The sequence below is a fragment of the Bombina bombina genome, chromosome 12 (assembly GCF_027579735.1).
Source record: "Bombina bombina isolate aBomBom1 chromosome 12, aBomBom1.pri, whole genome shotgun sequence".
NCBI classification, from domain to species: Eukaryota; Metazoa; Chordata; class Amphibia; order Anura; family Bombinatoridae; genus Bombina; species Bombina bombina.
Genome location: NC_069510.1, coordinates 59,305,626 through 59,330,879, shown reverse-complemented (window position 1 = coordinate 59,330,879; position 25,254 = coordinate 59,305,626). Strand labels below are relative to the sequence as shown.

Sequence of the window (25,254 nt, the reverse complement as noted above, 5' to 3'; positions counted from 1 at the left end):
TCCGCCGCCTCAGAGCAGGCTATGGAGCATTAGTTTTTAGATAAGTATGCCCCTATGAGAAGAATTACGCTCGATCTCTGTATCCAAAGTCCTGAAGTTAGTGTGCATCAGACTTTCACTTGTGCGCTAACTTTTTGCTTTCAACTTGTAATGAGCGCTAACCTGGCCACGTCAATTCTACTTTGAGAATAGTTCGCTCGTAAGTAGAAAAGAAAAAAAATTGTGTGCCACTAACAATCTGGCCATAAGTGTTTATCAGCCATTGAAAACTCTAAGGCCAAGACTGGAGTGTCCACTTGAGGCCAAAGACAGGAGTGCCAACTCAAAGGCTGAGACAGGAACAGGATACCTGTATATAGGAAAATGAAATTATGCCTATCATGTTTTTTGTTTACTTCTTACATATTAATTTAAAAATTTTTGAAAAAGCAAATTATATGGAACTTTAAGAATACATTTTAATTTACTTTTTTACTGTACCTGCAATGTCCCTTTAAAACGGTAACCATAGTTATTCACAAGTAATGATTTCCTGTCAGCCAATGACCAATAGTAGGACGTACACAACTGTTGTATTCATTTGTATGCAAATTAAAAAGTCTTTTACTTTAAATTTTGATGCTGTTGTACACTGCTTACTATTTTAATAGCAATCATAACTAATAATAATAATGATAATAACAATAGAGATTATCCCTTAAAGGGACACTGAACACAAATTTTTTCTTTTGTGATTCAGATAGAGCATATTTCTAATTTACTCCTATTATCAAATTTTCTTCATTCTCTTGGTATCTTTATTTGAAATGCAAGAATGTAAGTTTAGATGCCGGCCCATTTTTGGTGAACAACCTGGGTTGTCCTTGCTGAGTGGTGGATAAATTCATCCACCAATAAAAAAGAGCTGTCCGGAGTTCTGAACCAAAAAAAAAAAGCTTTGAAGCCTTCTTTTTCAAATAAAGATAGCAAAGAACAAAGAAAAATTGATAATAGGAGTAAATTAGAAAGTTGCTTAAAATTGCATGCTCTATCTGAATCACGAAAGAAAAAAAATTGGGTTCAGTGTCCCTTTAAAGTCCAAATTTCTACTTTATCAGTCTTGTATTACAAGAAAATTTCAAGACTTCCTCACATTGAAGCCTTTGTTCAAGCTTTGGTCAGGATAAGACCAGTTATCAGGCCTGCATCTCCGCTGTGGAACCTCAACTTGGTTTTGATATCTGCCAAGTACCGCTATCCTGCTTCAGTACCCAAGCCAAGCATCTGTATCATGTTCCAGTCTGAGCCTCTTGGCCTTAGCATTTTCACTTCAGTCTTGGCCTCAAGTGGGTATTCCTGCCTTCAGCCTCAAGTGGGTATTCCAGTCTCAGCCTTAGAGTTAGTACTCATGCCTTTGGCCTAAGTGGGCACTCGAGTGCTTGGCTCCCTAAAGTGAGCACTCCAGTTTCCGGCCCTAAAGTGGGCTCTTCTTCTGATTCCAGTTCCTGTGTGGATGTTACTGCTGTGCAGCCCTGCTTCCAGTATCTGAGTCCCCCTTTCCTGTAAAATAAAACTTGCCTTGCCTGCCTGTTCCCTCAATCATGCCTAAAAGGGGTAGTACCACTTAGAAGTCTATTCCTCTCGCCCCTTTTAGAGCACAAGACAGCCATAAGTCTGACACCACCTCACATGAGCTCCAAACCGCTGAGCCTATTCCCATGAGCATGACAACAGCTATTTCCTTGGCAGCTTGGCTTAAATTATTAATGCACAAAGCATACTTAGTTGGGGGGAATGTCTCCCCCAGAACCAACTACTGCTCCTTCATTCTACTAGAACAGTTGCCACCTCTTGGGCTTTCAGGAATAAAGCTTCAATTGAACAGATTGTAAGGCAGCTACTTGGTCCTCTTTGCATACTTTTACTAAATTTCACCATTTTGACACATTCGCCTCTTCTAAGGCTGCTTTTGGTAGGAAAGTTCTGCATGCTGCAGTATCTGTTTAGTACCTCTATGTGCCTTAACTGATCTTGTGGACTTTCACAGCTTGAATATAGGATCCCACATGTGATGGCTTGTGGACTGTCACCATCTTATGAAGAAAAGAAAAAAAGTTTATGCTTACTTGATAAATTAAATTCTTTCATGATTGTGAGAGTCCAGGAGACGGTTTCTTGTTTTTTCCCCTATACAGTTGGCAGCAGTACCAGTTTGCACTTCATTTACCCTGCTGTCCCTTTCCTACTTTTTTAAATTTCTCTTTTTTCTTGGCCATATGTGTGACTGAGGGATCATGGGAAAATGAGAGGGAATAAAGCTCTGTTTTGTTAGGTGTTTTGCCTCCTCCTAGTGGACTGAACTTTAATCCTACATGTGATGACTTGTGGACCATCAAGAAATAAATACATTCATTTTTTAAGCATAAATATCTTAGCTCAGAGTCACAATATGAATAACTCACCCTGTGCTATCAATACAACTTGACTTGCAATCTTAGCATGATGTTATGTCTTTAGCATAGATGTCATAGGCTTATTTTAAGATTTATAGTAATTTTGTATTAGACCATCATCCAAGTAATTATCGTAACTTAAGAAAAAACAACAACTTTAATTATAACTAATCCAGTCTTGCCAAGATTATCTGCCCCGTCTTAAATGTATATTTACAACAAAAACTCACAGTTCTTGGATGATGTAAAATTCTTTCTTGGTTTCAAATGTATCAATAAGCTGTAAGATGTTGGGATGATTGACCCTGGGAGATAAAGAAAGAGAAAAATATATTAAACATATCTATAACTTATTCCCCTCCCATTTTATAAACTAATCCCTTCTATATCATTTCCTCTCCAGATGTATAAAAAAAAGCATTAGATTATATATGGTTTCTGTAGTACAGAGATCTATAGCCCAAGATCTGATCTGATAAAATATATAGCACCAGACTCTATAACTTGTGACATTCCCTGGTATATCAAAAGCTCCTATAGTCTATGGACATTTCTTGTGATCTATAGCTCCAGCAAATGCTTGACATTTTCTGTTATCTGTGTTACTGCTGACTTTAGACAGTTCCTGATAGCAATAGTACCCAGTGACTGTGTATAATCACGTGGATCTGTAGTACCTGCCCATTTTGAACATTGTCTAAGATGTAGAGAGCTAGTTTACTAATACTGGACACCTCCTTAAGTTATTTTTGTTGTACTGACTCTATGGGCTATATTTATTAAAGTGTGAGCGGACCTGATACGATGTAGCGTATCATGTCTCCTGCACATTGATAAATGCCGACAACATACACTGTCTGCATTTATCATTGCACAAGCAGTTCACCAGAACTGCTTGTGCAATACCACCTCCTGCAGATTTGCAGCCAATCGGCCGCTAGCAGGGGGTGTCAATCAACCCAATCGTATTCGATCGGGTTGATTTCTGTCCGCCGCCTCAGATTAGGTGGACAAGTTATGGAGCAGTGGTCTTAATAACTTCTGTTTCCGGCAAGCCTGAAGGCTCGCCGGAAACAAGGGGCATCAAGCTACATTCGGAGCTTGATAATTCGGCCCCTATATGTGTCTCCTTCCTCCTCACTTCTCTTTGAAATATAAAACTCATGTTGACCCTGAGCATCTCCTCTTATCTAAGTAGTTGTTAATAATGGGCATCTCCTGAGAACTAACGATACTGCTGATTCTGCCCTGGAATTTATAGCTCATGCTTATTTCAGGAAACCTCCAAATACCTATAGTACCTGGTAACTCTGGACACATCTGAAGATTTATACCTCCTACTGATTCTAAACGTCCTTTCTCGGTTCTCTTGAGATCTATAAGCCCCACTATCTCAAGATGTTTCTTAAAATCTATTGCTACTACTTACTCTAAATATCTCAAAATCTTAGCTTATGTTGACCCCGTGAGAGTTTTATTTTTATGAAAGAACAAGACAAAGGTTCTGAGGAGCACTTTATGCACTGGTGTTATGATTTACCACTATAACTATAATAATATAATATATACTGTACATATATATATATATATATATATATACACACACACATATATATATATGTATACGTTTTTCTGCGCTTCATTTTATTGAGAATCGCAGCTATTACGTTTTCAAAAATTTAAAGTTTGTGGCAACCCTGCATCAAGCAAGTCTATGGGCGCCATTTTTCCAACATATATACATACACATATAAACATGTATACATACACATATAAACACATAAATACACATGTATACATATACATATAAACACATAAATACACATGTATACACATACACATATAAACACATAAATACACATGTATACATATACATATAAACACATAAATACACATGTATACACATACACATATAAACACATAAATACACATGTATACATACACATATAAACACATAAATACACATGTATACACATACACATATAAACACATAAATACACATGTATACACATACACATATAAACACATAAATACACATGTATACACATACACATATAAACACATAAATACACATGTATACACATACACATATAAACACATAAATACACATGTATACACATACACATATAAACACATAAATACACATGTATACACATACACATATAAACACATAAATACACATGTACACATACACATATAAACACATAAATACACATGTATACACATACACATATAAACACATAAATACACATGTATACACATACACATATAAACACATAAATACACATGTATACATACACATATAAACACATAAATACACATGTATACACATACACATATAAACACATAAATACACATGTATACATACACATATAAACACATAAATACACATGTATACATACACATATAAACACATAAATACACATGTATACACATACACATATAAACACATAAATACACATGTATACATACACATATAAACACATAAATACACATGTATACACATACACATATAAACACATAAATACACATGTATACATACACATATAAACACATAAATACACATGTATACATACACATATAAACACATAAATACACATGTATAAATACATTTTGTGCATCTCCTCACTGTTTTATGTAACACTATCTGTTGTTCTTCATTAATGAGCCCTCTTATGTATATAATATATGTCATACTGTTATTGGGGTATTAATATTGTGATGCATTCACTATCATTTATTTTAAAATTATATGGTTAATATCAAGGCACTAGCATATCAGTTTATAAATATCTTCTCGCATGAAGGCTTTACAATAAATAGAGGCAGTTCCCATATATATAAGACTTTAACTATTTTTAAATTAGATGCTTATGGTTGAATATGCTATTCAAATTATATATATATATGTTTAGCCAAGGCGGTTATAAATTACTGAGACTTGTATATTTTTTTGTATGCCATATTGATATTTAGAGTGTTAACGTTATAATCTCCACCAATGAAAAGCTCATTATACCCAGTCTGTCTTTATTTCAATACAGTGATATTTTAGGTCTGTCCCTTTAATAATTAGTACCTGGAGCCCTCACACCTGATGACAAGGGTGTGTTTAAATAGACATGCTGGTGTGGAGTAAATTATGTCCATGAATAAGGCGAATATCTGCTGAAACGCGTAGGACGATTCCTTTATCTGTTCCAGGTTGCTGGGACAATCTGTATGTTTTCCTTTTTTTATTTTTCTGCACGGTTTTCCAAATAAATTTTGATTTATCATACGCCTGGGAGGTTTGCTGGATTTCTTTTTTGATATTGCTTGCTGTCCAACAACCAGCTTAAACCTCAGCGTTTCCAGGACAAGAGGCTTGTAGTACCCGGCTTACTGACCGGCTGATGACGTCATCGTAAGACGCCGGAGTGTGTTAACAGGCATTCACAGAGGCGGAGGCTCTCACGGAGTTTGGGACTCACTTTATCACAGGATCCAGCAACGGCAGTCAAAGGTGCTTCATACCGGCCCGGGGACCCACAGAGTGGTGAACGATCCGGAGGCTGAATGGGCTGCTTAGTATCTGCTTGAATTTACCAGCGTTGGTGAGTCTTCATAATATCGTTTTGCATACTCTAAGGATTGATGCTGCTGGGTTTATATACTATATAAGTCTGGAGCTGTCTAAAGGGGGATTTCTTGTGATTTATATACATAAATACACATGTATACACATACACATATAAACACATAAATACACATGTATACATACACATATAAACACATAAATACACATGTATACACATACACATATAAACACATAAATACACATGTATACATACACATATAAACACATAAATACACATGTATACACATACACATATAAACACATAAATACACATGTATACACATACACATATAAACACATAAATACACATGTATACATACACATATAAACACATAAATACACATGTATACACATACACATATAAACACATAAATACACATGTATACACATACACATATAAACACATAAATACACATGTATACATACACATATAAACACATAAATACACATGTATACACATATAAACACATAAATACACATGTATACACATACACATATAAACACATAAATACACATGTATACATACACATATAAACACATAAATACACATGTATACACATACACATATAAACACATAAATACACATGTATACATACACATATAAACACATAAATACACATGTATACACATACACATATAAACACATAAATACACATGTATACACATACACATATAAACACATAAATACACATGTATACATACACATATAAACACATAAATACACATGTATACACATACACATATAAACACATAAATACACATGTATACACATACACATATAAACACATAAATACACATGTATACATACACATATAAACACATAAATACACATGTATACACATATAAACACATAAATACACATGTATACACATACACATATAAACACATAAATACACATGTATACACATATAAACACATAAATACACATGTATACACATACACATATAAACACATAAATACACATGTACACACATATAAACATAGATATATATATATATATATATATACACACCATCTGCAAAATAATTATGACTCGCTGAAGGCTCAGATCTTGTTTTGTGCACAGGGGCACAATCATTGTGGAATAGGAAAGGACCTTCCCTTTACTGTTGCCACAAAGTTGGAAGCACCTAATTGTCTAAAATGGCTTTGTATCCTGTAGTATTAAGATTAACTCAGGTGCCTAGCCCAAAGCCTAAAAAATATCCCCAGACATTTATCACTCCTACACCAAACTTTATAGAAGGCACTATGAGGCCCATTTATCAAGTTCCGAATGGAGCTTGAGGGCTGTGTTTCTGGCGAATCTTCAGACTCACCAGAAACACTAGTTATGAAGCAGCGGTCTAAAGACCGCTGCTCCATAACCCTGTCCACCTGCTCTGATGAGACGGACAGAGATCGCCACAATTCAACCCGATCGAGTATGATCGGGTTGATTGACACCCCCTGCTGGCGGCGTATTGGCCGCGAGTCTGCAGGGGGTGGCGTTGCACCAGCAGCTCACAAGAGCTGCTGGTGCAATACTAAATACGGAGAGCGTATTGCTCTCCGCATTCAGCGATGTCTGTCGGACTTGATCCGCACTGTCGGATCAGGTTCGACAGACATTTGATAAATAGGCCTCTATGCATTCCAGTAGGTAGGGTTCTCTTAACATCCCCCACACTCAGATTCTTCCAGACTGCCAGATAGTGAAGTGTGATTCATTATATCGGAGAACACGTTTCCACTGTTCCAGATTCCAGTAGCCGTGCGCTTTACATCACTGCAGCTAACGTTTGGCATTGTGCATGTTGGAGCAAGGCTTGTGTACAGCTGCTTGGCCATGGAAACCGATTTCACGAAGTTCCTGATGCACAGTTCTTGCGCTGATGTTGCATCCAGAGGGAGTTTTGAACTTTGCAGTGATTGATGCAACATATGATGGGTGATTTTATTTGTTCACACTTCAGCACTTAGCAGCCCTATTTTGTGAGTTTGCGCGATCTACGTTTGCGCGATCTACCACTTTGTTAAAGGGCTGCAAACTTTATTACATACAAAATAATCCCCAATCTTTCAATCCAAGAGTTGGACCCTTGTCAAGGGTGCATAATGTATAATAATAATGCAAACAAAGCATACCTTGTATAGTGTGCCTAACTCCCCAAACTCGCCACCCAATAAAATAAAAAAACGTGACATGGAACCGCTTCTGGTCCTGATGCCACAGCACATCGAAATACCACCATCAAAAACAAAAATAAAATGTTCTCTCCTGTACAAGATATTGGTGCTATATACAGTAGATGAGTTATTGGTGCTATATACAGTAGATGAGTCATTGGTGCTATATACAGTAGATAAGTTATTGGTGCTATGTACAGTAGATGAGTTATTGGTGCTATATACAGTAGATGAGTTATTGGTGCTATATACAGTAGATGAGTTATTGGTGCTATGTACAGTAGATGAGTTATTGGTGCTATATACAGTAGATGAGTTATTGGTGCTATATACAGTAAATAAGTTATTGGTGCTATATACAGTAGATAAGTTATTGGTGCTATATACAGTAGATGAGTTATTGGTGCTATATACAGTAGATAAGTTATTTGTGCTATATACAGTAGATGAGTTATTGGTGCTATATACAGTAGATAAGTTATTTGTGCTATATACAGTAGATGAGTTATTCTTTGTGAGGAGTGGCACAATGGAAGCTTTGACCAGGGCATTTTTGCTATCACTCCATTTTAAACAGAAATAGAGCCTTGTTTTTTATGCATCTATCAAAACCATATATATTTTTAGTAGACAACCCAAGGTATTGAATAGGCCCATTTTGGTATATTCCATGACACCGTTTCACAGCATAATGCAATCATATTAACAAATTTGTTAACTTTTCCACAAACTTTGGGGTTCTCACTGAAATTATTTACATACTGCTTGTGCATTCATAACACAAATGGTTGTTCAGAAATAGCAGACATATATGGCTTTGCCATTGCTTTTTGGTAATTAGAAGGCTGCTAATTGCGACTGCACACCACACTTCTGAAATTCTCGGCAGTGAAGGGGTTAATCAAGTAGTTTGTAAAGTTAATTTTAGCTGTAGTGTAGAGATTACTCTCTCAGCTAACACCTCCCACCCCCTGATCCCTCACAAACAGCTCTCTTCCCTCCCTCACTCCCCACTGTCTTATGTACTGGCAATATGACAATATTAAGTTTTAGGGCATTTTTTTTTTCTGCAGTGTAGAACCCCACCTCCCTGATCCCCCCCACCACCAACATTCTGGCTTTTGTTCAGGCTTTTATTAGAATTAATCCAGTTTTTCCTCCTTGGAATCTTAATCCAGTTATGAGGGTTCTTCAAACACTTCCTATTGATGCAATGCAAAGAGTAGACCATCAGTGTTTATCCTTCTTCAGCTAAAAGGGTTTCTAATCTTTCAGTTTTGTCAAGCAAACCACTTTTTCTGATTTTTTTCAGGATGAGTCTGTCCTTCCTAATAGTATCTAAAGATACTACCAATCAGGAAATTGTGGTTCCTTCGTTTTGACCAGCTTCTAAGAATTCTAAGGAGCGTCTTTTCCACAAATTGGTGTGAGAGCTTTCAAATATTAGAAAGAAGAAGAGAAAATGCAAGAGAGTAGGAGTCAAGGAGCGAGAGGACCTGGACGTTTGCCGCTGCTGCAGAGGACCAATAAGTAAATCTATTTCATTATTCATCTTATATATATTTTTTGGTTCACATGTCATAATGAGGCAACTACCTGAGAGTATGATAAGGGAAGAGCCAACAGGGGGGAGATGGCGGTCCGGTGGGGGTGGGATGGGTGGCCCGGGGGGATGACCTGATCATCATGATGATAAATAATTATTGTTATTGGTCAGGTGGTGAACTGGGAAGAGGCCACGAGGGGGGGTGATGATAAATATTTGTGGTCAGGTGCTGAGGGAACTGGGTCTGGCTGGGAAAAGGCCACACGGGGGGGGGGTCCGGAGGGGGGTGATGAAGGAACTGGGTCTGGAGCTGAGGGAACTGGGTCTGGGTGTACTTTGCCTCAAGCTGCATTGACCCTCTTCCAACTGGTTGAGGGTAAAGCAATGCATGCAGGTAAAAGAACTATGTAAGTAGCATTGTATTTTACTGGGTATCTATTGAATATTATTCAAAGTGGAAGTATGCCTCTCAAACACTCATCACTTTATACAGAAGGAAACTTCCAATATATATTGTAGTTACTCTACTACACTGTTTTGATACTATTATTATTATTATTATTATTATTATTATTATTATTAACTTTATTATGCAGCCTTTTTTATATTGTGTATTCGGGCCATGCATTTTCTTTGCAATTAACCCCTTGTCTGGTAGGGAAGTACTATATTGTGGCTCAGTGAATTGCAGCTTTCTGTTGTACCTAAGGTGATGTGTTTTCGATTTCACTTTCCCTCATACTTTATTCGTGTTAGGGGACTATGAACATTTTCATGCTTCATCTAAGGCTGAGGGGTCAATTTATCAAGCTCCTTCAGGCTCGCTGGAAACAGAAGTTATGAAGTAGCGGTCTAAAGATAGCTACTCCATAACCTGCCCGCCTGCTCTGAGGCAGCGGACAGAAATCAACCCGATCGAATACGATCAGGTTGATTGACACCCCCTGGTATTGCACCAGCAGTTCACAAGAACTGCTGGAGCAATGATAAATGCCGACAGCGTATGCTACATCGTATCATTTATGTCTTACAATCTGTAAGTTTTTAGAATCACTATTCAAATGTGGTATTGTAAATCAAAGAAATTCTTTGATATTAGTTATTCTGTTTTCAACCACTTAGAAAAATGTCTAACAAATCGTCTTTTTGCAACAATGTTACCAACGTCTCTATTGGTTCTCTTTTATCCAATCAGGTGATATGCACACCTTTTTAAATGTACTTTGTAACCATGTATGTAATTGATCTGATGAAACGACCAGGAGCCAAAGGCCGAGAAACGCGTTATCAGCTCCATTAAACTTGCTTTTAACCACTTAGTCTGGACTGTGTTCCAATTTGTACCAGCTTTTTTTAACCCTAGAGACGTTGCAGATACGATTTTTATCAGCCCATACAGGTCATCTCATATAAAGGATCCGATCCCTGTTGGGACCAAGAGGTTTCTTGCGGAGCACGGCTCCTATTATCACCAGGGTCCTGCCGGTGGATACTTCGACAGCGAGACGCTCACGGAACTGCACCATACTGCCCTTGTCAGCGTACTGACTGCTGTAAATGTCAGCCTGCCTGCCTGCACTTTTTTAACAAAAAGTGCCACTCCACTTGTGAGTACCTTTCTATTGGATAATACTACACTCTCTAACTGTACAGAGATATTTGCACTATGAGGCGCTCTCTTTCTTCCTTCACTACATTGTATCATGTCCGCTCGCACATTAGTAAATTGACCCCTAATAGTGGAGTCGTTTAAACCTCTGTGTCAAGCCTCTAATATAGTGTCCCATTAGGATGATTTGAGAATGTCACTAAACAATCTGTTTGGCCATTCTTCATACATTCTTCAGATAGAGCTACACAAAAGCATTCCTTCCTAGTTAAAATTAATAAAACAACTTTACAATATATTTTCATTATTTATTTTGTCCCCTTTCTCATGTAATTTAGCACTGAAAGTTGAGCTCTATTGATTTTTAAAGTGCACCTTATTTTTTCGATAAAACATCCTCTTCATAGGGAATATTAACAAAATTGCCAATTTCTAATTATCAGAACATGGAATGCACCTTGCTGACTTCTCAAGGCTATGGGGCCAATTTAAGACTGCTGCTCCTTAACTCGTACGCCTCCTCTGAGGCTGCGGACAGCTATCTGCCCAATCTCATACTATAGGGTTGATTGATACCCCCTGCTAGTGGCTGATTGGCCGCGAATCTGCAGGGGGCAGCATTGCACAAGCAGTTCACCAGAACTGCTTGTGCAATGTTAAATGCCGACAGCATACGCATATTTATCGATGTGCGGCGGACATGATCCACTACAGCAGATCATGTCAGCTCGCACTTTGTTGAATCAGCCCCTAACCCTGCTACATATCTGTCCCTAATTGGCTTTAGTGGATAGCAGGTGCAAAACTGTTTATACTAACTTTAGAACAGTGGGTGTCGTTGTTTGTCTAAAGAATAAAGCCCAGATTGGCTTCTCCTTCTCCAAATAAGGCAAATGGTGGGAGTTTGACTATTGGAGAACAGCTGCAGTAAAAAGGATTTGTTTTACAACGTTAAAGTAACATTAAACACAAAATATTTATTTCATGTTTCAGACAGAACATACAATATTAAACAACTTTACATTTTACTTCGGTTATCTAATTTGCCTTTTTTCTTTTGGTATCATTTGAAGAGCATACCTAGGAAGGCTCACGAGTAGCAATGCACTACTTAGAGCTAGCTGCTGATTGGTGGTTGCACATATATGCCTCTTGTCATTGGTTCTTGAATGTATTCAGTTTGCACCCAGTTGTGCATTGCTGCATATCATTTAACAAAGGATACCAAAGGAGTGAAGCAAATTTAATAAGAGCATTAAATTGGACCTGCAACCTGCCAATTTAATCGTAAATTTAAGCTGCCTCTGTCGGGTTCATGAATGTGTTTCTCAGGCATGTCTCTGGGATTATGTGCACCTCCAAAATGGTTGTTTACATTATTAAATGCCTCTCTCACTTACACATGTGGATAAGACAGAGAGCGTCCACACCATGAAATAATTGGGATTCACAGGTCTACAATAAGACACACATTAAGGGATGCCAGGGATACAGTGGCGCTACATTAAGTCTTAACCAGACATATGGGGGCATATTAATCAAGCTCCGTATGGAGCGTGAAGCCCTGTGTTTCTGGCGGGCCATCAGGCTCGCCAAAAACACAAGTTATGAAGCAGCGGTCTAACTCCATAACCTGTCCGCCTGCTCTGAGACATAGACGAAAATCAACCCGATCCAATGCGATCGGGTTGATTGACACACCCTGCTAGCGCAAATCTGTAGGGGCGGCATTGCACCAGCAGTTCACAAGAATGGTGCAATGAAAAATGCCGACAGCGTATGCAATATCGGATCATGTCCACTTGCACCTTATTAAATATGCCCCATAGAGGCAGATTTTTATGCTGGATGCCATTTGAGGGCCAGATTACAAGTAGAGCGCTATTTAATGCTCGTGCTCGAGCGTTAACTGTGCTAGAAATAAGCTTTTTGTGCACGTCATGTTGCACTTGTATTATGAGTTAAAAGTAAACTGTTTTCGCTCACACACTAACCGAACGTGCGTAAAAAGCCGAACTTAGAATATTGAACGTGTGATAATATTTTTCCCCATAGAAGTCAATGGAGCAAAAAAACACCTTACTCGTGCGCAAACCTCATCCCATATTCTCAAGTATGCTAACCCAACATGAAAATATGAATATAGAAGAATATGTTCTATTTATTCATAAATACATATTTCAACATATATCTGATGTTTTCTTGCACAAATATATATATATATATATATATATATATATATATATATATATATATATATATATATATATATATATATATATATATATATATATATATATATATATATATATATATATATACAGTATATACATGATTATATATAAGTATAGATATAACAGATACATATAGGAATATCAATTTAGAAATACTTAGAACATATTCCCTATGTTCAGAACATTGTAATGTGAAATATTTACAGTAAATACATAGTTAAAACCTTTATTAAATATGAATATTGCATAAATATGTTTTTTTTAATGTTTTCATCTATTTAACTGCAAAGGGCTCCAATGCACATATATTTCTGTCTATATATGTATTTATTTGAAATTTATGTAAATACATATATACACATATAAATACATAAAAACATATGTACACACATATAGACACCTGTTCAATTGCTTGGTAACACAAATTGCTAACATCAGAATGGGGAAGAAAGGGGATTTATGTGACTTTGAATGTGGCCTGGTTGTTGGTGCCAAACAGGCCGGTCTGAGTATTTAAAAAACTGCTGATCTACTGGGATATTCACGCACAACCATCTCCAGGGTTTAAAGAGAATGGTTCAAAAAAGAGAAAATATCCAGTGAGCGGCAGTTGTGTTGATGAAAATGCTTTGTTGAAGTCAGAGGAGAATAGGCAGACCAGTTCAAGATCATAGAAAGGCAACAGTAACTCAAATAATAATAGGGCTATTATTACATTTCTGCAGTGTTTGTGTTTAGCTGTAATTTTCCTCTTACTCATTTACTGTACCCACACATATTATATACCGTTTTTCTCGCCATTAAATGGCCTTTCTAAAGATACCATTATTTTCATCATATCTTATAATTTACTATAATTTTTTTTTATAAAATATGATGAAAAAATTGAAAAAAAAAACACACTAACTGAGTGGCCCTCTCTGCATCGGTATCTGCCTAAAGGGTATTGCACAATGCCTCAATATCGAGGCATCGCTGCAATACCCTGAGAGCAGTTGGAAGTTGTGCATTCAGAGATGGTATACTGCATACCTTGGTTGTAACGAGTGGTTATTTGAGTTCTTGTTGCCATTCTATCATCTTGAACCAGTCTGCCCATTCTCCTCTGACTTCAACAAGGCATTTTCATCAACACAACTGCCGCTCACTGGATATTTTCTCTTTTTTGGACCATTCTCTGTAAACCCTGGAGATGGTTGTGCGTGAATATCCCAGTAGATCAGCAGTTTTTGAAATACTCAGACCAGCCTGTTTGGCACCATTATTTTCATCATATCTTATAATTTACTATAACATTTTTTATATAAAATATGATAAAAAATGCAAAAACAAAACACTTTTTCTAACTTTGACCCCCAAAATCTGTTACACATCTACAACCACCAAAAAACACCCATGCTAAATAGTTTCTAAATTTTATCCTGAGTTTAGAAATACCCAATGTTTACATGTTCTTTGCTTTTTTTTTGCAAGTTATAGGGCAATAAATACAAGTAGCACTTTGCTATTTCCAATTATTTTTTTCCAAAATTAGCAATAGTTAATTTTTTTTTAGTAGACATCCCAAAGTATTGATCTAAGCCAATTTTGGTATATTTCATGCCACCATTTCACTGCGAAATGCGATCAAATAAAAAAAAAAAATGTAAATTTTTCCACAAACTTTTTCACAAACTTTAGGTTTTTCACTGAAATTATTTACAAACAGCTTGTGCAATTATCGCACAAATGGTTGTAAATGCTTCTCTGGGATCCCCTTTGTTCAGAAATAGCAGACATTTATGGCGTTGGCGTTGTTTTTTGGTAATTAGAAGGCCGCTAAATGCTGCTGTGCACCACACTTGTATTATGCCCAGCAGTGAAGAGGTTAATTAGGGAGCTTGTAGGGTTAATTTTAGCTTTAGTTTAGTGTAGTAGACAACCCAAAGTATTGATCTAAGCCCATTTTGGTATATTTCATGCCACCATTTCACCACCATATGCGATCAAATAAAATTAATTGTTAATTTTTTCGCAATTTTAGGTTTCTCACTGAAATTATTTACAAACAGCTTGCGCAATCATGGCACAAATGGTTGTAAATGCTTCTCTGTGATTCCCTTTGTTCAGAAATAGCAGACATATATGGCTTTGGCATTGCTTTTTGGTAATTAGAAGGACGCTAAATCCCGCTGCGCACCACACTTGTAGTATGCCCAGCAGTGAAGGGGTTAATTAGGTAGCTTGTAGGGAGCTTGTGGGGTTAATTGTAGCTTTAGTGTAGAGATCAGCCTCCCACCTGATACATCCCACCCCTTTAACCCTCCCAAACAGCTCTCTTCCCTCCCCCACCCCACAATTGTCCCTGCCATTTTAAGTACTGACAGAAAGTCTGCCAGTACTAAAATAAAATCCAAATATTTCTGTAGTGTAGCTGCCCCCCCTTCATAACCTATTCCCCACCGCCCTCCCAGGTCGCTTGAATAATATTTATCCCCCCATTTTATGTTAAATAGTGTAGCAGTCCCACCTGCTCCCACCCCGTGCACTCCCGGTGCCCCTGCGCACGATCCCGACCCCCTCTGACATATTTCACCCAGCGATGGGCCGCCCACCCGCCTCCCTGCAATCGCTCCCACCCACCAATGATCAGCACCATCGCTGGGCGATGCAGAGAGGGCCACAGAGTGCATTGGTGGGTAAAATGGTATTGTAGTGATGCCTCAATACGTTCTTGGTCACTAACTGACACCCCATGTAGGACGTGCCTGACAATCTAGTCAAAATTAAATTTCATTATTCAGATAGGACTTTTAATTTAATTAACTTTCCAATTTATTTTTATCATCAAATTTGCTTTGTTCTCTTGGTATTCTTAGTTAAATCTAAACCTAGGTAGGCTCAAATGTTCATTTCTAAGCCCTTGAGGGCTGCCTCTTTTCACATGCTTTTTAAATTGCTTTTCACAACAAGAGACCTAAAGTACATGTGGGCCATATAGATAACACTATGTTAACGCCCGGGGAGTTATTTAAGATTTAGCACAACACAATACTAAATGCAAGTCAATAGATAATAAATAGTTAAAGTTATGTGATCAGGGGGCTGCAAGAAAGTTCTTAGATACAAGGTAATCACAGAGGTAAAAAGTATATTAATATAACTGTGTTGGTTATGCAAAACTGGGGAATGGGTAATAAAGGGATTATCTATCTTTTAAAACAATAAAAATTATATTGTAGACTGTCCCTTTAACAGTAAGCAAATTGAAAAATGGTCTGGTTATTAAGGGGTTAAGGCAGTTTTGAAGGCAAAATGGGGTCCAACCCGGTACTAGCAAGGTGTACCTAATAAAGTGGCTGGTGAGTGTATGTGTGTGTGTATATATATATATATATATATATATATATATATATATACTAATTTCCTATGCAAATATTTACATTGATTTATATATATATATATATATATATATATATATATATATATATATATATATATATATATATATATATATATATATATAAAATATACATCTATACATCTATAGACATATACATCTCAATGTTAAAGACCTTTGTCTACTTTTTTACTAACATCTGAGACCGCATATCTTTAGCCCTTATAACTTTTGTGTGCAATGTTTTTTTTTAATACTTTTTATAAGTTAAATGATTATATAGAGGAATAGATATATACTGATATATATAGGAATATTTATTTATAAATGCATAGACCATATTCCCTTATGTGAAGAACATTGGAATGTGAAATATTTACATTAAATACATAGTTAAAACCTTTATTAATTTATTATTATTCATATTTTCAGCTACTAGACTGGAAAGGGCTCCAGTGTACACACACATATATATATATATATATATATATATATATATATATATATATATATATATATATATATATATATATGGATAGATATATAAAACTATATACACACATATCTATATATCTATAAATAAATGTATATGTTTATATGTGTGTATATGTCTGTGTGTATATATATATATATATATATATATATATATATATACAGGTGGCCCTCGGTTTACAACGGTTCAATTTACACCGTTTCAGAATAACAACTTTTTTCCAGTCATGTGACTGCTATTGAAAAGCATTGAGAAGAAGTTCATTTATTAAAATAGCCAGTAGGTGGAGCTGTCCACTTGTGTTGCAGCAAAGCCAAGCAAGCTGAAATTAATCAGTTTAAGCAGACCTGAGCTATCGAGCAGATTTCAAAGGAACAAGATCTTCCTGTCTATAAATCAGTCCAGATTGGAATGCATAGAAAGAACTGTTTGCAGAAAAATGCAAGTGAAGTCTGTGTTGTGTGATTATTTTATTAGGTTTATAATGCTGTTTAGCAAAGGTTTTTGTTCATTTAACTTAGTTTAATTATATATTCTGTGTTGTGTGATTATTTTATTAGGTTTATAATGCTGTTTAGCATTTAAAGTCTTCATTTCAAAGCTTTAAAAATAAATGTATTAGGTGTTACTTATGATAATTTTGAGAGGGGCCTGGAACCTATCTCCCTCACTTCCCATTGACTTACATTATAAACTGGGTTTCAATTTACAATAGTTTCGATTTACAACCATTCCATTTGGAACCTAACCCCGGCGTAAATTGAGGGCTACCTGTGTATATATATATATATATATATATATATATATATATATATATATATATATATATATACTGTATATACACACACACATATAAATACATATGTACGCATATATATATTTAGACATATATATATATATATATATACAGTATATATATATATAAATATATATATATATATATATATATATATATATATATATATATATATATATCTTTTTATTAAAGCCCTTGGCAGTCTTTTTTTCTGAGAACTCATATCTTTGAGCTCTTATAACTTTTGTATGCAATATTTTATGTAATCATTTTTATTAAACAGTTATTATGAATGAAACTATACTTTTAAATGTATTTTCAGCACTGTGGAATGTGTTGGCGCCTTATAAAGTATAGCAGTAATATTTGTTAGGTGTTTTATGCAACTATTTATTCTAGCGTAACAGTTAACCAGAGCTCTGAAGTCATGAAATCCCAGCACAAGTTAAATTCAATTGCGCTCAAGCTAATGCGTTTACTTTCAACTTGTAATACGTGCACTACTTCTGATGCGCGATAAACCCCTTATCATTCGCTCGCCACTATTAATCACCTAGATTACAAGCTTTGCGCTATAGCGCTGCCATTACAAGTTTTTGAACAGTCGCCTTGTGCGTGCAATATGGTTGCGATGAGCTCCATACCGCACAAAATCTAACGGCTGCTTTGATGTGCTTCTGCACGCTTTCCCTATAGACATCAGTTGGGGGAGTGTGTTAGAAAAAAACTAGCACCTGAAGCGCGGAATGGCCATTGCCGTAACGCAACCCTATTGATGTCTATGGGGAAAAAAATAACATAAACCCCAAATCTAAACACCCCTAATCTACCGCCCCGACATCGCCGACACCTATATAAAGTTATTAACCCCTAATCTGCCACCCCCGACATCGCTGACACCAAAATAAATGTATTAACCCCTAATCTGGCGCTCCCGACATCGCCGCCACTAATAAAATGTATTAACCCCTATTCCGCCACTCCCCGACATCGCCGCCACTATAATAAAGTTATTAACCCCCTATTCTGCCACTCCCCGACGTCGCCGCCACTAGTTATTAACCCCTAAACCTCTGGCCTCCCACATCCTTGCCACTAAATAAACCTATTAACCTCTTAACAGCCAGCCCCTCACATCGAAAAAAACTAAATTAAACTATTAACCCCTAAACCTAAAAACCCCTAACTTTAAATTAAAATGACAATATCCCTATCTTAAAATAAATTTAAAAAATACCTGTGAAATAAAAAAAAAATAAGTTTAAACTATATATTGAACTAACATTACTATTATACTAAAATGAAAATAACTACAAATTAAATAAACTAAATTACACATTAAAAAAACCTAACACTACTAAAAATATTTAAATCTAAAATTACAAAAAATACTAGATTACAAATAATAAACACTAAATTACGGGAACCCCCCCCCCCCCCCCACACTAATTTACGAAAAATAACAAAAGAAATTATTAAAAATAAAAACAATTACACCTAATCTAATAGCCCTATAAAAATAAAAAGCCCCCCAAAATTAAAAAGAGCTGAATGCCCTTTTAAGGGCAATGCCCATACAAATGGGTAGATTAGATTTTTGTTAGAGTTAGGTTTTTTTATTTTAGGGGGTTGGTTGGGTGGTGGGTTTACTGTTGGGGGGGTCTTTGTATTTTTTTACAGGGAAAAGAGCTGATTTCTTTAGGGCAATGCCCTACAAAAGGCCTTTTTAAGGGCTATTGGTAGTTTATTGTAGGCTAGGTTTTTATTTTATTTTGATGGGCTTTTTTATTTTTATAGGGCTATTAGATTAGGTGTAATTGTTTTTATTTTGGATAATTTTGTCTGTTATTTTTCGTAATTTAGTGTTTGTTATTTTTTGTAATTTAGTGTTAGTTATTTTTTGTAATCTAGTATTTTTTTTTCTTCATAATTTTAGATTTAAATGTTTTTAGTAGTGTTAGGTTTTTTTAATGTGTAATTTAGTTTATTTAATTTGTAGTTATTTTAATTTTAGTATAATAGTAATAGGGGTTAAAATCTTTATTTCTCTTACTTGGTGTATTCAGTCCATGGATTCATCCTTACTTGTGGGATATTCTCAATCCCTACAGGAAGTGGCAAAGAGAGCACACAGCAAAGCTGTCCATATAGCTCCCCTCAGGCTCCGCCCCCCCAGTCATTCTCTTTGCCGCTCTAACAAGTAGCATCTCCACGGGGTGGTAAAGAGTATGTGGTGTTAGATTTGTAGTTTTATTTATTCAATCAAGAGTTTGTTATTTTAAAATAGTGCCGGTTTGTACTATTTACTCTGCAGCAGAAAGTGATGAAGATTTCTGCTGAGAGGAAAAAGATTTTAGCACCAGTAACTAAAATCCATTGCTGTTCCCACACAGGACTGTTGAGTACTGGAGAACTTCAGTTGGGGGGAACAGTTTGCAGGCTTAACTGCTTAAGGTATGCTCAGTCATTTTTTTCTAACAAGACCTGGTAATGCTAGAAGACTGATAGAAATCCCCATGTGGGAAGGGAAGGTAAGCCGTTTTCTGAGACTCAGTATAGAAGGATGGCTTAGTTAAAAGAGCTTAAATCACTGGTGGACACTGTTATGGGTAAAATCGATTATTTTTTAATATAATCTGATGTTTGCACAAGTGTTTATCATGTTTGGAACACTTTTTAGGGGTTTTATACGCCTGGCATAATTTTAGACACCTAATTTGGCTTAGGAAGGCCTCATAACTCCGGAGTGAAGAGGGCCTAATTTTCGCGCCTCAGTTGCGCAGTTCTTTTACAAGATAGCTTCATGCAGCTTCACATGTAGAGTCCAGAGATTGCAGGAGGACTACAGGGAGGCTTATTTTTGTTCCACAACTAATCCCCAAGGAAGGTAGTGTGTTAAACTGGTGGCCAGCTTCAATTTGCTCCGGTTTGGGCAATAAGGGGTTAATTGGCTTGAAACTTGGTGTGCAATCTTTTCAAAGCATTAGGATCATATGGTGTAAATTTCATAAAGATCGGATGTTTTTTTGAGATTTGGTAAAAAAGTGTTTGCTGTTTATTATTTAAAGGCACAGTAACGTTTTTTCAAAAAGTGTATTTTTCTGTATTTGAGTGCTATCTAAGTCTGAGCCTACTGATAGACCTTGTTCTATGTGTTTAAAAGCCATGGCGGTACCCCCAATGCATTTGTGTTTAAAGTGTGCTAAGGTATCTAAACATTTTAATGACCATGCATTGACACTTAAAAATGTAGCCCAAGATGATTTTTTGACGGAAGGTAATGAGGATAGTCCTCCTTCCTCTCCCCATGTGTCAACACCAGTTACGCCCGCGCAAGCGTTGCCTAGTACCTCTAGCGCATTGGCCCCTATTACTTTACAACAATTAGCAGCAGTAATGGATAATTCCCTTGCAGTATTTTTATCCAAACTGCCTGTTTTTCCAAAAAAGCGCAATAGCTCAGTTTTAAATACAGAGGATGAGCAATCTGAAGCTTTGGATAATTTATCTGTAGTACCCTCACAAAACTCAGAAGTAGCAGTGAGGGACGGTCTGTCTGAGGGAAAAATTTCTAACACAAGAAAAGTTTCTCAGCAGGCAGAGTCAGATTCCTTAGCGTTTAAATTTAAGCTGGAACACCTCCGCGTCCTGCTCAAGGAGGTTTAAGCTACGCTGGATGATTGTGACTTCATGGCAAGGTCCCTGAAAAATTGTGTAAAATGGACAGGTTTTTAGAGGTCCCTGTATACACTGAGGCATTTCCGATCCCAAAGAGGGTGGCGGATATTATGACTAAGGAGTGGGAGAGACCAGGTGTACCCTTTGTTCCCCCACCTATCTTTAAGAAAATGTTCCCCATAAATGACCCCAGGTGGGACGCGTGGCAGACGGTCCCCAAGGTAGAGGGCTGTTTTAACACTTGCTAAGTGTACAACTATACCAAAAGAGGACAGTTGTGCTTTCAAAGATCCTATGGATAAAAAATTGGAAGGTTTGCTGAAGAAAATTTTTGTTCAGCAAGGTTTTCTTCTTCAACCAATTGCCTGAATTATTCCGGTAACTACTGCAGCGGTTTTTTGGTTCGAGGCCCTGGAGGAGTCGCTCCAGAGGGAGACTTCATATGATGAGGTCATGGATAGAATTCATGCTCTAAAGCTGACTAATTCTTTTATCACTGATACCGCTCTCCAATTAGCTAAGCTAGAGGCAAAAAACTCAGGTTTTGCCACCATGGCGCGAAGAGCGCTTTGGCTCAAATCGTGGTAGGCTGATGTGTCGTCCAAAACGAAACTGTTAAATATTCCCTTCAAGGGGAAAACCCTATTTGGCCCAGAGCTGAAAGAAATTATTTTCAGATATCACTGGGGGCAAGGGCCATGCCCTGCCACAAGATAGGCCGTTTAAGGCCAAAAACAAGGCTAATTTTTGCTCCTTTCGCAACTTCAGGAGCGGACCTGCCACAACCTCTGCTGCTGCAAAGCAAGATAACGCTTCCCAGCCCAAAGCAACTTGGAAACCCCTGCAGGGCTGGAATAAGGGTAAACAGGCCTAGAAGCCTGCTCCTGCTACCAAGATAGCATGAAGGGGTAGCCCCTGATCCGGGATCGGATCGAGTAGGGGGCAGACTTTCTCTCTTCGCTCAGGCTTGGGCAAGAGATGTTCCAGATCCCTGTGCATTAGAAATAGTTGCTCAGGGGTACCTTCTAGAATTCAAGGATTCTTTCTCGTTTGTCTTCAGAACAAACAAAGAAACAGGTGTTCTTACGCTGTGTAGAAGATCTACTAAAAATGGGAGTGATACACCCAGTTCCAAATGCAGAACAAGGACTGGGCTTTTACTCTAACCTGTTCGTAGTTCCCAAAAAGGAGGGAACTTTCAGGCCAATCCTGGATTTAAAAATTCTAAACAAATTCCTCAGAGTTCCGTCTTTCAAGATGGAAACCATTCGGACAATCTTGCCGATGATCCAGGAAGGTCAATATATGACTACCGTGGATCTAAAGGATGCGTACCTACATATTCCTATCCACAAAGATCACCATCAGTCCCTAAGGTTCGCCTTTCTGGACAAACATTCCAGTTCGTGGCCCTTCCTTTCGGGTTGGCCACCACTCCCAGAATTTTCACAAAGGTGCTAGAGTCCCTTCTAGCGGTTCTAAAACCGCGGGGCATTGTAGTAGCACCTTACCTAGACGACATATTAATACAGGCATTGTCCTTTCACAGAGCCAAGGATCATACGGACATAGTTCTGGCTTTTCTAAGGTCTCACGGGTGGAAGGTGAACGTAGAAAAGAGTTCTCTGTGCCCTTTCCTGGGAACACTAATAGACTCGGTAGAAATGAAAATCTTTCTGACAGAGGTCAGGAAGTCAAAACTGCTGAATACTTGCCGAGTTCTTCATTCCATTCCTCGGCCTTCCGTGGCTCAGTGCATGAAAGTAATTGGTTTAATGGTTGCGGCAACGGACGTAGTCCCTTTTGCCCGAATTCATCTCAGACCACTGCAGCTGTGCATGCTCAAACAGTGGAATGGAGATTACGCAGATTTGTCTCCTCAAGTACAAATGGACCAGAAAACCAGAGACTCTCTTCTCTGGTGGTTGTATCAAGATCAACTGTCTCAGGGAATAAGTTTCTGCAGACCGGAGTGGATCATTGTCACGACCGATGCCAGTCTGTTAGGCTGGGGTGCCGTCTGGAACTCACCCCAGTGAGAGTGATATTCAATACGCTCCAGGTGTGGCCTCAACTAGCAGAGGCCAAATTCATCAGATTTCAGTCGGACAACATCACGACTGAAGCATACATCAATCATCAGGGAGGAACAAAAAGTTCCCTAGCGATGAAGGAAGTATACAAGATCATCAAATGGGTGGAGGATCACTCCTGCCATCTATCTGCAATTCACATCCCAGGGGTAGACAACTGGGAGGCGGATTTTCTAAGTCGTCAGACTTTCCATCCGGGGGAGTGGGAACTCAACCCGGAGGTTTTTGCTCAGCTGACTCAGCTATGGGGCATTCCAGAATTGGATCTGATGGTGTCCCGTCAGAACACCAAACTTCCCCTTTATGGATTCAGATCCAGGGATCCCAAGGCGGCATTGATGGATGCATTAATAGCGCCTTGGTCGTTCAGTCTAGCTTATGTCTTCCACCGTTTCCTCTTCTCCCTCGGCTAGTAGCCAGAATCAAATAGGAGATATCTTCGGTAATTCTGATAGCGCCTGCGTGGCCACGCAGGACTTGGTATGCAGACCTAGTGGACATGTCATCGGTCCCATCATGGAAGCTGCTTTCGAGGCAGGATCTTCTATTTCAAGGTCCTTTCAAGCATCTAAATCTAGTTTCTCTGCAACTGACTGTCTGGAGATTGAACGCTTAATTCTAGCTAAGCGTGGTTTCTCTGAATCAGTTATAGACACTCTGATACAGGCCAGAAAGACTGTCACCAGGAAAATTTACCATAAGATATGGCGGAAATATCTTTGTTGGTGTGAATCCAAGGGTTACTCATGGAGTAAGATTAGGATTCCAAGGATATTGTCTTTTCTCCAAGAAGGTTTGGAGAAGGGTCTGTCAGCTAGTTCCTTAAAGGGGCAGATATCTGCTCTGTCTATTCTGTTACATAAGCGTCTGGCTGCGGTACCAGACGTTCAGGTGTTTTGCACAGGCCCTAGTCAGAATCAAGCATGTTTCAAGCCTGTGGCTCCTCCATGGAGTCTAAATTTAGTTCTTTCAGTTCTTTAAGGGGTTCCGTTTGAACCTTTGCATTCCATAGATATTAAGTTTTTATCTTGGAAAGTTTTGTTTTTAGTAGCCATTTCTTCTGCTCGAAAAGTGGTTTCTAATAAGAATATTAACCAGGAAATCATTGTTCCTTCTCTGTGTCCTAATCCAGTTTCTAAGAAGGAATGACTTTTACACAATCTTGACGTGGTTCGTGCTTTAAAATTCTATTTAAAAGCAACTAAA

General features: G+C 37.6%; 1 protein-coding gene across 1 annotated transcript in view; it reads right to left on the bottom strand.

Moving 5' to 3' along the window:
• Positions 1 to 25,254, bottom strand: part of LOC128643216 (caM kinase-like vesicle-associated protein) — a 401,315-nt gene that overhangs the window by 153,181 nt on the left and 222,880 nt on the right. The window contains exon 4 of the mRNA XM_053696201.1: positions 2,663 to 2,737. Coding sequence (XP_053552176.1) covers positions 2,663 to 2,737 — 75 coding nt within the window. The remainder of the gene's footprint in view (positions 1 to 2,662; positions 2,738 to 25,254) is intronic.